Here is a 16,796-nt window from a genome sequence, read left to right on the forward strand (position 1 = left end):
ACTCCCTTTTACTCGAGTCCAGAGGACTCGAAGGTGGCATCTGACTCAAGGGCAGCTGCTACCTCCTGAACACGCCCACCCTCACCCACGGGGTCACGGGGCTGCAGTCCCCCAAAAGGGGACATATCCAGGGAAGCTCTCTGGGAAGAACCTCCAGTGCCTTCCGTGCAGCACGATCGGGCTCAGCCTGTCCATTGGACTTACATTTATTGAACAGAATCTAAAAAGTGCCCCAGCAACTTTAGATCCCAGTAACAACAAACAAGTGAACGGCACTAAAATTGTGGTTTAAACGTTACAGTCAGCAAAGCCGATGCTTTACATAAAAAAATTTAATTTAATAAGACATAAGCATTTAAAGTCAATATAGCACATATTTTCCTTCTACTGCTTAAGTTTAAGGGGAAAAGCCAAAGGCATTCAAAACGGCCAACAAACCAATTTTAGCACCCCCAAAGGACTGTGGGTGAGAAGACAGGGATGCCCACGCAGACGTTTCAACAGTCCTTAATGTTTCCCCAGAGGCCACCGGGCCCACCTCTGCTTGATGGCCACTCTCCGCAGCCTCTCCTGAATCACCTGTTAGTCCCATATCTGACTGTTGATGAGGGGAGACACACAGGTAAGAATTTGAGCTTTGGTTGTAGTTTGAATTCATAACTTTGATTGTTTACTTATATTATTATACATGTTTGTGATTTTTATCCCCTGCATATACATGTCCTCTCTCAGTTCCTAATGACTGAAAAAAATCAATTCATTTGGATCTGCCAAGTTTGCCTAATATTTTACTGGCAATGGCATCCATTCATTGTTATTAATTTTATGAGACAATAACTCTCCAGCAAAGAACTTTTCCTGCAAAGCCATACATTGGAAAACCTTCTGCTCCACCTCCCTGCCTGTCTTCTAGTTTCCCGGAGACTCCCTTTTCTTGAAGAAGACCATCTGGGGCTCACGGTTCACTTTGGGAACATAAGAACATAAGAGAAGCCAAGGTTGGATAAGGCCAGTGGCCCATCCAGTCCAACAGTGGCCAAAAATACCATCAGGTGCCATCAGGAGGTCCAGCAGTGGGGCCAGGACACTAGGAGCCCTCCCACTGTTCCCCCGCCCCAGCACCAAGAATACCGAGCATCCCTTGCCCCAGACCGAGAGTTCCTATCTATGGAGCCGAGTGCCCTGCCCACACATGAGAACGGCAGAGGTTGGTTAACTTCTTCCTCCGGCAGCCACATCCTGCTGCTCATTCACATCCTTGCTTAGCCCAAAGTCACTAAGCTTCCTGCTGGGCTTCGTCTTCAGAACCATACCGCTCCAGTCTTGTTTGCAACTATCCTGGCTTCCAAGTTGTTTCTGTACCTAATTCGCTTCATGGGTATTTCTTTTTTGGTATTTTTTTAATATATGTGCATGAGTGTGTGTGCCCCTGGAGGTCATGGCGACCTCTGGTGACTGACCCCTCCTGGGGGCCTGGAGGATATTCAGAGGGGTGGCTGAATAAAGCCTGCCCCCGCCTCCCGCCTCTGGTACACCAAGGGAGGGCCTCCCATCCAAGCCCTTGCCAGCGTCGACCCTGCTTCGCTTCCGAGATCTGAGGAGGTCGGGCCTGCCTAGGCTATGCCGGTCAGGGCTCCACTGGACATAGGGGTTGACCTTTAATGCTCGGGACCAGCATGTCTTCAGGACGATGGACTTCAGGGTCAACCTACCCATCCGCTCTGGTCGTCCTCCGAGGCCTTGCCTCTGGTGCCCCTGTCGTCTGAGGCCAGACGTGGGTTTCTGTGGCTTTCACATCAGTGGGCATTTCACATCTCCACCCCTCACTCCCTGCTACTGGCTGGGCAGGACAGCGACAGAGCAAAGGACGAGAGGGAGGTGGCTGCCTAGAAAGGACCTTCTTGGTTGTGGCCCCCAAGCTTTGAATCTTCCCGCCCAGGGAGGCCCATCTGTCCTCTCGACCCTTCTCTTTCGCCAGCGGGTGACGTCTTCTCGGTTTGGTTTGGCGTTCCTTTACTGACACTCCTTCCTGTTGATGTTTCAACTGCTGTTTTAGAGGTATGTGTTTGTTTTAAAGCTGGCATACATTTTTTTTTTTTACAAAAACTTTCCGCACCCTTGAGGGCCCCAGCTGGGTGGCAAGGCAGAACAAACATGTTAAAGAATAAAAAGCAGCAGACTGCGCCGGGCTTCCCAGCGGCAGAGAGAGGCCTCCTGCTTAGCCGACCGCGTCCACTTTCAAGAGCCCCCTTGGGCCCAACTGAGCAGGGAGAGAGAGAGGCTGGGCAACAGAGTCCTTGGGCCATCTTCTCACTTTCCTGGGACTTCTGCCATTGCTCCATCTGGTCTCCACCATCAAGCAGAAGTGCCTGGAACCAATATCAAGAGAGCAACTCCCAGTAGGAATCTAGGGAGAAAGAGAGGGAAAAGTGGAGGCAAAACCCGTGGAATCGAAAATGGAAGAAAATTGAAGGGGGAGTCAGGAAAAGAGCCCAGGCAAATGAATAGGAGGCGCGCAAAGTGAAGCTGCTTAGATTTATGGCAATTTGTACCTGATTGTTCATACTAAAGCCATTACGGGATGATTAGAGAAAAAGGTGAAGCTTTAAGTCCAGTGAAAAAATCAATAGAACCGTCTGGAGCAATTCTGCTGCACAAGGAAAAGGACTATTTACTGTACGCTGGGCTTCCCGAGTTCCAGCCTGCATGGGGGGCGGGGGGGGGGGGGGGAGGGAGAGAAAAGCAGAAGTCAGGAGGAGGGGGGGGGGCTCGGATTTAGCTGCAGGAGCCAAGCAGGACGAGGCGTCCTTCCGAGAAGGGTGAGAGCGGCCAGGGATGGGGAGATTCAAGCTCAAATCCACACTCACCAGAGGCCAGTCACTCTCTTCCAGCCTGATGTAACTCACGTGGACTTTGAGAGGATTTGGGGGGGGGTGAGAGATGATATAATGGACCCCCCCCTTTCCTTGGAAGATCTAATAACCATAATAAAACCAGGTGCCAGACTTCTCCATCACACTCCCCTGCCTGCTCCTCAAAAGCAGCAGCTTAAAACAAAAGCGGGGAGCGGCTCCAAACCTCCTGCAGCCACTGTCAGGGTCACCAGGACACCAGCCTTCCCATGTCCATCATCACATCTCCTGCCTTCCCGCATTCCTGGTCTGCGGCAAGCCATACTTTGCTCTTACCGCCAAACCAGGCAAAAACAGGTCACTTCCCTGACACTGTTGTTCCTGGACTGCTCATCTGTACATTCACACTGACAGACTTTGCGTCTGCGCAGAGCAGTGACTCTGGGAACTCAGAGAGCTACCGTTCAGGTGTGAAAATCCTCCCCCCTCCAGCAACATGCCGCTGCTCGCACTATGCATGCTCAAGGGGAGTTCCTTTCCCGCCACTGCACCAGTGACATCCTTTGGGGCTTTCTACTGCATTCCATTTTTCCTTGTATTGTTTCCTCTTCTTCCGAGCAGTACAGTAAGGGTTCCTCCCCCCTTATTTTCTACATGAATGCTGTCCACCCGGCGCCCTTTAGACACTCTGCATCTAGTGCCTATAGCAAAGGCCACCTCCTTCCCAAATTCTCACAAGTGTGGTGGAAACCTGCCAGTCACTGATAGCCACGCTGGCTGTTCTGTGTGCGAGAACGAGACACGTAACACTGAAATCTGCAAACTCTTTACAATTCACTCAAAGCGAGTTTGTTCAAAGCCGAAGTCAAACTACATTCAAAGCAGCAGATGTAATAGAGAACTATGATTTGCCATAAGCCACCAGATGAGGAAGGAGGAACCCGGAGAGCACAAAGCCAGCCAGCCAGCCAGCCAGCCACTGTGTGGCCATTAAGGGTGCACATCTGTCATTCAGGAACTCCCACAGGACCTCATGGAGCCCCACCACCAGGAAGGGTGTTTAAGGACCCGCTTTGGACAGTCACGTGGGCTTCTAGTGCCATCAGTGTAACTGCCAGGGTGTCTCTTGGGCATTGTCTGTACCTCCGACAATGCCTCCTTTCTCAGCGTCTCCTCCTTCGTACCAACTGGGCATTGACCGCACCAAGAATTGGCTTCCCTCCCGCAGCACAGACACACATCATCTAGAAGCATCAGAACTTGTGGGGGGGGGCATGCTGGATCCAACCAGGGGGCCACCTCGCTCGCCCCCCTCCTTCGCACAGCAGGGCCAGCAAACACAGCACAGAAGCCAAATTCTTTTCCTGGCCTTGCCTCCCAGACTGGCTGCCTCCAGAGGGACTTCAGTTCCCTTCAGTCACCATGGCCGGTCGGGCACTGCTGGGCCTCTCTGCCTGCCTCTTAACGCCACCTGTGTTCCACCATAGCGACTGGCATTAAATTTCACCATTTCATTACTGCTGAGGGAAGACTATTTTCTTTTGTCCATCCTGTATCTTTTGCCCACAAGCCTTCACTGGATGCCCTTGGGTTCTGGTATTATGGGAGAGGAAGAAAATATTATCTCTAGCCACCTTCTCCACCCCATGCTCAATTTTATAAACTTCTATCATCTTTTTTGTTCTAAACGGAAAAGTCCTCACCTTTCAGAAAGGTGCTCCAACCACCCCGTCATCTCAGTTGCCCTTTTCTGCACTTTTTCCTAGCCCTGCAGCAGTATTTGTTCTTCACCTAAGGCAACCAAATGGCATTCCACGTGAGGCTACACCACAGACCAGTAGCCAGTACTGGCAATTTTTCAATCCCTTTCCTCTTTCAGGCCGATTTTGATGGCGAGGTGCAGATACACACACATGATGCTGGTCTAGATAGAGAAGTTATACTAAGAAATAAAACATCTCCTTGGTATAAACTGATTATCGCAGGGCACATTGCCTGACTAAAATCTCCTTCATTAACTGGCGTTCAGCCTTTACATCCCTTCGCTTCCAAACTACGCAGACAGCAGTGCTTGAAGGCTGATATACCAAAACACCAGCAACTGAGTGCCTTTGTCTATGCGGTGGCTCAGTCCCTGAAGATCTGTGCCATTACCTCCTGGATTGTCCACTTTATTCACTCCCGAGAAAGAAGTTTCTTGGCACAATCTTAGATAAACTGGGCCCTTGCTCCACATCTGGAAAAGTTTTAACTTTAATTTCAGAAGTGGAGCCAGATTATTCGTACACGGTTGCATGCTTTGCCCTAGCGGCAAAGAAAATCCGCATCAAGTTGACTAAATCCTCTCCAGCTAAATAGCCAGGGCTACATCAAGGTATTTAAGGTCCTATTTAGTAACCTTACCCTAAACCCTATTTTTATTTTGTATGTTCTAATTTTTATCTTGTATTATTTTAAGCAGTTTTATGTCAGACATATATATTTTTACTTTCTGTTTTAATGCAGATCCTATTCTGCATTTTATAACTTGTATTGTATTATATTGTATTTGTAACAGCCATTGGTCATATGCAATAAATCAAACTGAACTGAAATGAGCAATCCCTTTCCTAATAATCCACAACACAGAATTTGACTTTTTCAACACTACACATACCAAGTTCACATTTCCACTGAATGATCCACTACAACCCCAAGGTCCTTCCCTCCCACTCTCAGTCAATTCAGTCGCCATTAGCATTTATTTAAATTTAGGACTTTTAATTCCAACGCACACCACCTTAGACGCACCCATGTTGAATTTCATTTGCCACGTTGTTGCTCACTCATACAACTAAGAGAGATCCTCCTGGAGCTTCTCACAGTCCCCCAGCCTGAATACTTTGTCACCTGCAAACGTGGCCACGACAACGCGCGGCTCCTCCCCAGCTCCAGGTCATTTATGAGCAAGGAAGCAGCCCTGGTTCCAAAGCGGATCCCTCCCTCGTGCTGCCTGCTCCCTTCCGTCCAGGGCCAGGACTGTCCACTGATCCCCCCTCTCTGCTCCCTCCTGCTTCACACATGGGGGAGCCACACAATGACGGCCTGTTCTCTTATCTGGGGACTGCTACACTTAGGAACCTTTGGTAAAGGACCTTGTCAAACGCTTCATGTCTGTTGCTGTCGCTGTTGTTGTTGTTGTTATTTACTGTACTTATATCTTGCCCTTCCCAGTGAGACTCAAAGCAGATTACTGTCCACACAAAGAGGCCTCTAATAAGCACAGTGTATGTCAATGCAATCAATATGAGGAGATGTCTAATGAGCAATAGGGCTAGGATTATAACGTCTACCAGATGACCCTCACCCACAAACTTGTTAACCCCCTCAAAAAAAACCCAAACGTTTGCTGAGGCAGGACTTCCTTTTGCAGGAAACTTCCTTTTCCCTCCACAGGCTTTGTTCCTCTACATGATTAATAATTCTTTAACAATCAGTTTCTTCTAATTAATCTGGGAGAGGCACTATGTCAGCTGGCCTATTACCTCTTGCATCTCCACTGCACAGTTTTTAGAAATTGGTAATACATTGGTAATGCATTCAAACTCCCTCCTGAAAATAGAGGTTCCTGTGTGGGTTCATGCCTTACATTTTCCCACAGTTAAAACAGACACAAGGAAATCCAGTGAGTTTCTCTGCCAGCTCCCCCCCCCTTCCCTAGGGAGCCCTTTTTCATCCCTTCGTCATCAGCGGCCCAACTAGTTCACTGGCCAGTCTTCTGCGCCTGACCTATCTGCAGAGACACTTACACTGTTTGGCTTCTTGCTCTTCGCAACCTGCTCCTCAGATTCCCCTTTTCCGCTCACCTTGCGGCCAACTTGCATGGGCTCTCCCCCACCCTGTGCTACTTTTCCGCTAACTTTGTTCCAGCAAGGCTTCTGTTTTCCTGAAGGAGGCCCACCGGCCTGGGGTCAGCAGCACCCACCCCAGCATCCTCGAGGCTAGGTGGTACCACTCCCCTGACCTGAGGCAGGCTGTCTACTGGGGCTTCACTCAATGTGGTTTTAAATAACTTCCAAGAATCCTGGGGGGATCTGACTGTATTGATTGTTCTTTTCAGGTTCCTTCGGAATAGTTCCCTTGTTGGAGGCCACTCCCCATCCACACGAATGCTGAGCATAACAGTGTTGTTTCCCCTGTTCCCACCTGGTGAGAGAACGCCTCCATCCCGTGCTCAGGCTTCGCCCAGAACCAAGCCCCCTCTAGTTGTCTCCGTGTTCAGCTCTTCCAGGGCAGAGTTCATAGCATTCAAAAACCTCATCTCTACAGCACGACTTGAGCACACATTTACCCTTGTCCCCTTCTTGATCTTTCCTCATCGTTTTGGTTTGGTGGGCGACAGTATGGCCCCAGAGGTGGTAAATCAGCCCCCTTCCTCCTCCCCCCCAGTGAACAGGCTTAAGTGAAGCCATCCACCCTGGTCTATCAGCAGGGGGGAGCAGAACCTGGGGAGTGAGTGGCAGGGGCTCAGGAATGCATTTGTTGCTGACAGACTCACACTGGCACCCTAAATAAATATGCTCAGGGTTCCCCCCAGAAAAGCAGCTCCTGGCAAAGCGGTCAAAAAAATGAAGTTCAATCAGTGTTCAGGTCAACCAATTCTCCCCCTTACCCAGATTTCTGGGGAACAGGGCCTTACCTTGTAGAGTTTCAGACTGGCCTCGTGCCTGGAGTTGACTGTGTGAAGACGCAGCTTTTCCAAGCTGTTGGTGTAATAATCACAAGCATTGCACTTCAGATGCACGGGATTCCCGATGGCCACGCACTTGAGCCTCCACTCGTTGGCCTTGCCCCCCTCCTTGATGTGCGCCACCAGCTGGAACTTCTGCACATGTTTGTCAGTCTTGCAGTGGAGCTGGAAGTTAGCCTTGAGCTGAGTATTGTAGCGGCACAACTTGCACTGGTACGAGTCCCCCATCGCAGCCTTCCACTCCTCCTCAGGCAGGCTGCGCTCTATGTTCATGTGGAGCCCCAGGAGGTCCAAAGTGTCAGTGCTGAACTTGTTGCACACAGCACACTGGAAAAGCTTCAAAGACGGGTCATTGGTTTGCGTGAAGGTCTCCCCCAGGTTCATGAGCTCCTCGGACACCAGCGGCCCACCCCCAAGCCGCATGTCCAGGGGGATCTCTCCACCCACTGCACAGAGAAAGGAGAAAAGCCGTCAGAAAACAAAAGGAGGGCTGCCCCGCCCCAAAGACTCTCTCCCTTTCCTCTTCCACTCCGTGACCTGCAGGGCACCGGGAAGCCTCCCACACCAAAGGGCCCCCCCAGTCCCGACAGGTCAGGAAACAAAAGGGGGATGCTTTTGGAAACAGGCCACTTCTCCCTCCCCCTCCCCCATTCTCACCCGGAGGCCCCAAGGGGACTTTTTGGGGGAAGCCTCCGCTTTTCGGAAGGAAAGAAAGATATGCTCTTATCAAGCACGTTGAGTAAGGCGGCCAGAACTTCACGCTGCTGCAAACCTCTTAGTCACAGACTGCAGGAGCAAAGATCACTGCCAAATTTAAACAGGTTCCTCAATGAGCAACGCACTTCAGGCATCTTGGGAAGGTATTTTCAAATGCTGCAGAATGCAAGACCACCCTCAGCCTTTGTCCCCACAGGCCGGTTGGCTCCTGCCACCCAGGCCCCCTGCTACACACCAGCCCCCGGTTTTACCACGGAGGGGAGCAAAGGAAAGAGTGCTGGGAAAGAGCTGCCATTCACACACCCCTCCCATTTCCAGCACCGGAAGCTGTGGCTCTTTCAGCCACCGAGTCTGAGTCACACCAGCGTCCACCAAAAGGTATCGCTGCCTGCTGCCATGCAGACTAGCGGACGGCCCGAATGCATGGCTGCTCCCCAGTGACAGGAGAGCTCCTGCCCAGAGTGCTCTAAAACATCACGCGGAAAGAAACAAAAGCTGTAACAGTGAGGTCTACACTCTGATCCGAAGCCCAGGTAATAAAACCTTCCTTTCATTTACTATAATGACGGTTTCTGTTTTCAACTTTTATTTTACACCTCTTTTCCGTTTCGGCAAAAACTACAATATGTTTAGAAAACGTAGGTGCTGCGGCCTGCAGCTCTATAACACTTCAGCTTCGTGAAAACATCATTTATTTGTATCACAGAAAATGATACATAAGGCTGCCCATTATCCAGAAATGTCACATGCCCATATGGGATGAACAAGAAGAGAGGTGGATACGGATCTGTTCTTCGGAGTGTTCTTTCATCCTCTCTTTTGAGGCTACTTTTGTTCCCGATGCAATACTCCCGACTCCTCTGTGGCACCACATCCCTGAGGTCAAGAAGGGCTTGGATTTCCCTTCTGCAGAGACACAGGCCCTCGAGCTCCACGAGTCTGTTTCCACACAACCGCCAAGGCAGCCTCACAAGGCCACTCACTCTCCTGTCTCTTACTACTCTACAGCTCTGCCGCTCCTCTCGACAGCTTGTTCCCAGAAGGGTGTTAACTGGACAGTCCTAAAATACACACCTTATATCAGCATGTAAAAACATTTATGGATCAGCCACAGCAAAATGTTGGCAATGTAACGCATTTCAACTATTTTTGATTAGAAATAAGGCATTAATACTTTTACATGTCATATATTTATCAAACAATACAATTAAGAACAAACACAAGTAATAACATTCCGGTTTGATAAGGAAATAAGCAGAGGACAGACACGGCAATGCCCCCCACCAAAGTTTCCATCACCCTCACCAACAGCTTGGAAAGCACAGAGTCTTCCCCCTACAGCTTTCACATTTCCAGAAACGTCTCCACTCTAAGCAAACTTTCCACTTTGAGGACCCACCGGGGACAAAAATCTGAATGAACAGGAATAAATACAAAGAAGGGGGCAGAGGAGCAAGGCAAGCATCTCAAATCCACAGTTTGCTGGTTGTGCTTTTGGAAGCTCAAACCACGGTCAGCACGAGTGGAGCCACCATCGCCTCTCCTACCCCACGGTTCAAAGAAGGGAGAAGTCCAGAGACGTGAGGAGGGGCATGCCGGGCAACACGGGCTGTGCTCAGACACGCCAGCCAAGCCAGGCCACACGGAACTTGGGTCAGGGTGCCGGAACAGAAACAGCAACCCTGTTCCACAGAGGAAGGAACACAATGGCCTACCGCTTGATTCAGACTTCTCTTTAGCCACGAGCAAATCTCACCTCACTTCAGCCAGCCCTCACAGAGGGACTTTATAAAGGACAAAAAACAAGAGAGCAAGAACAAAATGGGAATTCATGGAGCGAATGGTCGCCGAGGCGCTTACATGGAAGGTTCTCTCTTCCATGAGTCCTCCTCCTCCTCCTCCAAGACAAATCATCACATTAATACAGACCTCTCCATTATAATCATATTATTTCACATGCAAATCCCTCCTTCAGTGGATCCTGCACCGGGAAGATCTCTTGGCCTGCTGACCACAGACCCTCTGCTGAGAGAAGCCACTCTTCTGCACTCCGGGGCCCCCCCTCAGCGCCTTCCTCGGCCACCCCGGCCTTCACCCAAAAAGGGACCGACGAGACCAGCCCCGCTGCGCACAGCAGCGGCCACCCTCTGAACTGCCTTCGCGGGAATGACAAGGCCCTGCTGGGCTCCCCGGCCCAACAAGCCTTGCGTTGCCTGAGCACAGCGTGCTCACGTGTGGCTGCAAGACCCCCAGCAAACGGGGCCGTTTCTGGAGAACAGGTGGGACCGGGGACTGTGGACTGTAACTGCAGCTTTTGGGAAAGGGGCTCAGTCTTTCACACGGAAGGCTCCCTCGGACAAAAAGGCCTCAAGACAGGCAGGCAGGCAGGCAGGCAGAGGCTCCTGTTCCAAACGGAAGGTTTGGTCCATGGGGAAAAAGCCAACCTCCTCCTCTGCCGTGAAAGCAGCCAGAGACCTCTTGTTCGCTGGAAACAACACGTCCATGGCCGGATTTTAGAAATTCCAAAAAGGTGGGGGGGATGGGCAAGTGGCGCCCCCCTCTGCCAAGAAGCCACTTTGTGCTTCCCGGGACTCCCTCCGTGGTTCTCCCTCCGTGGACCCCAAAGAGCTGGGCGACTGGTAAGGAGATTTTAAAAACTCCCTCACACACCTCTGCGGCGGGATTTTTACAGCCAGCCAGCCCGCCCGCCCCGTGGGACCTACTTCTTGAAGCCCACACCAGAACATCACCTACACCACTAATGCTAAGCTTACTCGTGGAATTAAAGAGCCCCTTAAAAACGAGCAACATTTGTGGCACGGCTTTCGTCAGTCACTGCTCACCTCGTCAGAGACTAAAGTCGTGAGGAGTGACTTGCGAAAGCTCCTCCCCGGCCACAAGTGTCGCCAGTCTCTACGGAGCCCCTGGACTCCTGCCCTTTTTCGCTGCTACAGACCGACTAACACGGCTCTGCCCATCTTGGCCGATCTCTATGGAATTAAAATTAAGCATTCCTAGCTGCCAGCTGGGCACTGAGAAACTGCCGCAGTCCACCTGGCCTGACTGGAGACAAGACTGTACTGGAACATGCAACTGACCATTCTCACTTTCCTACCGGTTCCAAAATGGATCCCAGGTCCGCTAGAAGCCCCAGTGCGGGAGTCAAAGCGCCGCCCGTGGTGTGTCCCGAGGGAGCCTGCGTCTGCACAGACTCTGCGGAGGCGGAACCCCGCCTGACTCAGTCACGCCCCTGAAGGCCACTGTGGCTCCAGCCTCCCCCAGCCCGCCACACAGCACACACACACACGTGCCCCCCCCCGGGAAAGCCACGCTCGGGCCGCCTCCTGGCCAGTCCACACCAGACCCCCTCCCTCCCGAAAACACGCCACCCGCTCACCTAGAGACGAGGGGGCCAGGGAGGCTCCCGGGTGGGTGGGGTCCAGCTGGAAGCCGCCCATCAGGAAGGGTGCCTCGGAAGCAGCACTGTCCATCTTCAGGGCGGGCAGGGCCATGTTCTGCGCCAAGTAGTACTGGTAGAGCTCGGCCTCCGCGGGCAGGCTGCCCAGGCCCAGGTGGCGGCTGTGCTGCATCTGGCTCATGTTCTGCTGCAGCAACATCATGTTGTGCATATGCTTCTCACTGGTCATGTGGATGCGAAGGTTCCTGGCAACGTTGGTCTCATAGTCACACACCTCACACCGCCAGGTAGGCTTGCTTTTTGGTTTGGTGGGGGAGGGGGCCCCACAGCTGTTCCCCATGTTTGCCGCCGCCGCCGCGGCAGCTGCAGCCGCGGCAGCGGCGGCGGCAGCTGCCCCGGCAGAGTGGCTGAACACTTGCTCCCCACCCCCATTCTGCAGGTTCTGCATGTTGTTGAGATGCTTGTCGGACTGCATATGGATACTGAGGTTGCCTTTGGTCGTCGTGGAGTAGTTACAAACCTCACACCGGAATGGCTTGTAGCCACACGTGTAGCTCTCTCCCCGGGCCAGCCGCGGGTGGGGCTGCCCGCTTTTGCAGTAGGCACAGGAGCCCCCCGGCTCTGGGTGCTTCTCCTTCATGTGAGCCTCAAGCGTCTGCTGGTACTTGTAGTGCCAGTTGCACTTGGGACACTTGAGCGTCTTACAGGAGTTCCGCGAGTGCATCATGGTCATGTGGCCACCCAGGGAGCGGGAGGAGCCCAAGACTGTGTCGCACTTGGGGCACTCCACCCCGCTCCCCGAGGGGCATTCCCCACCCCCGAGCTCACAGAGGGGCCCGGGATGCTGGTGATGGGAGGCGTAGCTCCCGTCCTCACCCTCCACGCTCTCGTTTGGTTCCAGCAGGGTATGGGCACTGTCTCTGTGGGCACTTTCGTCACTCAAGTCCAGCCTCCTGCTGCCCTCACTGCCCTCACTGTTAAAGCTTAAACAATTCCTCCTGTTTCCACCGTCAAAGACAAAGGAAGAAGCAGAATTAGAACTAGAGGAAGCCGTGCCCCTGGACAGGCTCGGGAGCACGTTAGGCATTAAGGGAGAAATGCTTTGGTTTGAGAGAGCAAGGTCCTTTTTGCTGCTGCTGCCGCCGCCGCCGCCCACCGCGGCCCCAGGCTCCTGGGGAGGTCCTTCCTCCAGCTCGTCCTCCAGCTCACTTAGGAACAGCCCTTTGCACCCCTCCTCCTCCTCCTCCTCCTCATCGTCCTCCTCCTCCTCCTCCCCTCCTTCCTCCTCCTCCTCCACTCCATCCTCCCCAGCTGCCTCCGCTTTCTCCAAGCGGCCGTCCTGGTCAGCCGGGTCTTGCTTCTCGCGCTGGGCTGCTCCCCCAGCTGGGTCCTTTGCCTCAGAGGATCGGGTAGGACCGGAAGCCGGTGGGCCCGGGGGGACTGAGGTAATTGGGGTCTTCAAAGCTGAGCTCGTTAGCCCTCCAAGGTTCAAAAGGGCCCCCGGGGCCAAGAGGCAGGACGGGGGCTGTTCGGCTCCACTGGCAGCCCCCCCCTGGCTACCCTCTTCCCCTTCCATTCGAATCCCACTGAATTTGCCATAGAAACTATGTCCCGGGCCTATGAGGTTAGCTGTGGAAACTGAAGGGTGTGGAAAGTTTTTGTTTTTTGGTTCCAAAAAGCTGATGAGAGGTTCTTTGTCTTTGCCTATCCCCTGGATAAGAGCGGAGATGTTCTTATTGCTAAGAATTTTCCGCTCCTCCTCGCTCAGAGTCATCCGATGGTCATGCACGGCATGGGTCACAAAGGAGCGGACATACCCAAAGGAGAGCTTGCACAAAAAACACATCAGGATGGGCTTCCGCTTCCCGTAGAGCACGAAGCCATCAAATTTGGACAGGTCCACGTTATTTGGAACATCTTTGGATACGCAGGAGCTTTTGGCAGAACCATCGCGATTCAGGTAATCCTTGTTGCTTTTGTGGCGCACATCGAAAACGCGGAAGCTGTGCAGGACAGGGCTGACCCCTGCCAGGGTTGAGGTATTCGGGAAGGCCTGGTCCGAGCCCTCAAACCACTTCCCAAAGGACGAAGCTATGTGGAAAGTGTTGATGACCTGTGGGTAGACGGGTGCCGCAGACGCGGGCTCGCCGGGTTGGCCCCCTGCACTGGGGAGAGAGTTCAGGAAGAGGGTGGGGAGAGCCCCGCTGCTGCTGCTGCTGCTGGTCCCATTGCCAGCCCCGCAGACCCCCCCGCTCTGGACCAGCTGGCTGAGGCTTTCCACAATGTACGCTGAGCCATCCGGCTGGTAGACAATCTCCCCCGCCAGGTTCTCCACGTCACTCTCCTCCTCCTCCTCCTCCTCCCCCTCCTCCTCCCCCCCAGTGTCACTCCCGCTCTCCTCGGGCAGCAGCGGGAGAAGTGCCCGTGAGGCGCCTGGGCAGTGGTGCTCCATGTAGGTCTGCAAGGTGGCGAAGGAGGCGGCGCATTCGTTACAGTGGACCTCCTTGCCAGCGGGCGCAGGGCTGGGGCCAGAGGCGGCGGCAGTGGCAGCCCTGTCTGTGGGGCCCTCGCCGAAAGGAGCCTGCTGGCTGCCTAGGGCTCCGCAGCTCTCCGCCCCGGAGAGAGGCTCCATGGTCCCCGGCTGGCTGCTGAGTTCAGTCCAGGGCTGGTGCGGAGGGAGAGCACGCCCATGGTCCTTCCCCGAGACGACGGGCGAGTCACAGCCTTCCATGTTGCGGCCCGCATGGAGTGTTCATTGCACCCAGTGTGGCTCGGACCTGAAGGCAGACACAGGGCGGGGAAGGGGGAGAGAGAGAGAGAGAGAGAGAGAGAGAGAGAGGCAGATCAGTCAGGAGGAAGCACAGGCCGACTTTCCACACCGCTCCAGCCCACTGCCAAGCCTGCCAGGGACAGAGGAAAGAGGGCAGAAGTGCACAAGGACCCCACAGCAGCAGCAGCAGCAGCGCAGCAGGGCCCACTCCAAAGCACCCCAGCCGCCCACCGCCTCCTAGCTTGCTCCCGAGACCTTGGCAACCGTGGAGAGCGGGGCTCCAAGGCATCCCGGGACCCACCGCGGGGGGCAGATGCCTGTTCCCCCCAAGGCAGAATGGACAGGAAAGGCAGGTGGGGAGCGGAGGAGACCCACGAGGACTCTTATCCTCCCCTTCCTCCCATGGCCTGGGGTGGCTGACACGGCTCCCCCTTCCTCCTCTTCGTCCGGAGCACCTTCTTGCGAGAGAGGCTAGTCAGAGCAAAGGTTCCTGGCTCCAGGCTGGGCCGTGGCTTCCCGGCCCTGCAGGGCTTGGAATCAAGCCCCCCCCCCCAGTCCCAGTCCGACTCCCTGACCACGACTGGCTCCCTCAGTGATGGAACTGCAACGTGCTGATGATGGGAAGAGACAGGCTGTCCTGCCCTTACGAAGGCTGCGCCCCAGCCCCCTTCCCCCCCCCACCCCCCGGAACGACAGAAAGGAAGACAGGGCCCAGAGCCGCCCCTCAACTCCACTCCCCCCTCCAGGCACGCCTGCCCTTTAAAGGGACCAGACACACCACGGCTGCCAAGAGCAGGGAGCTGGAGGGACAAAATCCCAGGGGGTGTGTGTGTGTGTGATCTGTGTTCATAAACACCTGTCAGGCTGCGTCTGGGCATGAGGAGGTGGGTTCCAAAGAGCACCCTGGCCTGGCAGCCCTGGCCAAGCACCTTTCCTTACTCACCCCACGGAGAGGGCGGGGCTACAGAAGCCCCCGTTAGGCCACGGCTTCCTGTTCCCCCTGCCGCCGCCGCAGTCTCTGAGCACGCCCTCCCACAAAGCACCAGCCAGTGGCCACCCGGAAAGACCCGGAGCAGCTTCTGGCAAGGGCTAGCAAGATGCCCGACCTGTTCCCTCCACCTATCGCTGTTAGAGGGGGCCAGGACACCCAGGGCAGCCCGCTGGGGAGGAGACCCCAGTCCCAGGAAGGCCGAGGAGGCCAGCCCTCCTGCTTGCGAGGGCTGCAAGGAGCTGAGGCCAGAGCAGACAGGGGAGCTCAGGGGAGCCGGCAGGTTGCCCCAGGCCAGGAGGTCTCAGTCCCCAGAGGCTTCCCCAAGCCCGCCCCCTCCCCACCCCACCGCTGCAGACTGGCTTCCCCCCTTTCTTCTTCAGGCCCCTTCAAAAGTCCAGGCGTGGCCAGAGGCACAAGCCAAGCAGCCGGGGGCAAAGGGCCCTCGGCCTGTCTGCGGCTTACAGTCTAGGACTTCCACCAAGCCAGACAAGGTACCCAGGAGCAGCCCGAGATGGACGGGTGTTGGGTATTACAAGTTGAAAACACTCAGTATATCTGGGGTTAAATGTTTGTTTATGTTACTCACAGGAAGTCACATGTTTCTCATGTAACCAATGTTGTTTTAGGAGTAGAAGCCAGGGAATTTTCTCCCTGATCTAGGAGTTTGATTGGAACGAGAGTGTCAAAGTGTTTTAGCATTTTATGGCTCCTCTTCCCGTCTTTGTTTGCTGTTCTGAAGAAGGAGAGAAGCCATAACGCTCTTCTAGTTTTGTCTTTGTAGAGTAAGGATGTAGCCATTTAGCTCTGTTGTTATTTTCATCCCAGTTACCCTTCCCCATGCTAGAATTTAGTAAAAACTTTATATTTTAATCACACATGGACTCTCAGTCTGAATTATTTTACTCAGGCTCTGCTGAGCTATATTATCTCTGCTAAATACAATTTTTTTCAATATCTCACTATCAAAACCCAACAACGGGCCTGCTCTTGTTTGCTTTCTACTATAGGTTGGTTGGTTGGTTTATTTGTGTGCCATTTTCTTGCAAGGTGCTTTGGGTCTGTTTTAGAGAAAAGCAGGATACAAACACTGAAACACGTCAATAAATATAAAATCACATAGTCCTCAGCTGGAGGGAACCCACAAGGAGAGGCAAAGCCTCCATCTGACACCTGCTTCCCAGCCTGAAGAACAGCGCCTCGGCCCTCCACAGATCACGCTGCTGCTGCTGCTGCTGAGGAGGAGGCGGCGGCAGCAACTGCTCCACAGCAGCCCAACAGCCACCTTGGCTGGAAGAAGCCTGGCTCCTCCTCGTGCGGTT

The 16,796-nt window shown here is 53.8% G+C and overlaps 1 protein-coding gene across 1 annotated transcript in view; it reads right to left on the reverse strand.

Moving 5' to 3' along the window:
* The window catches only part of LOC107123920 (zinc finger homeobox protein 3-like), a 218,373-nt gene extending 203,926 nt beyond the window's left edge, over positions 1-14,447 (reverse strand). The window contains exons 1-2 of the mRNA XM_015427272.1: positions 11,696-14,447; positions 7,531-8,027 (exon numbers count right to left, since the gene is read on the reverse strand). Coding sequence (XP_015282758.1) covers positions 7,531-8,027; positions 11,696-14,447 — 3,249 coding nt within the window. The remainder of the gene's footprint in view (positions 1-7,530; positions 8,028-11,695) is intronic.
* Positions 14,448-16,796: the final 2,349 nt, after the last annotated feature.

Source organism: Gekko japonicus, unplaced genomic scaffold (genome assembly GCF_001447785.1).
Source record: "Gekko japonicus isolate JY-2015 unplaced genomic scaffold, Gekko_japonicus_V1.1 scaffold1463, whole genome shotgun sequence".
Taxonomy (NCBI): Eukaryota; Metazoa; Chordata; class Lepidosauria; order Squamata; family Gekkonidae; genus Gekko; species Gekko japonicus.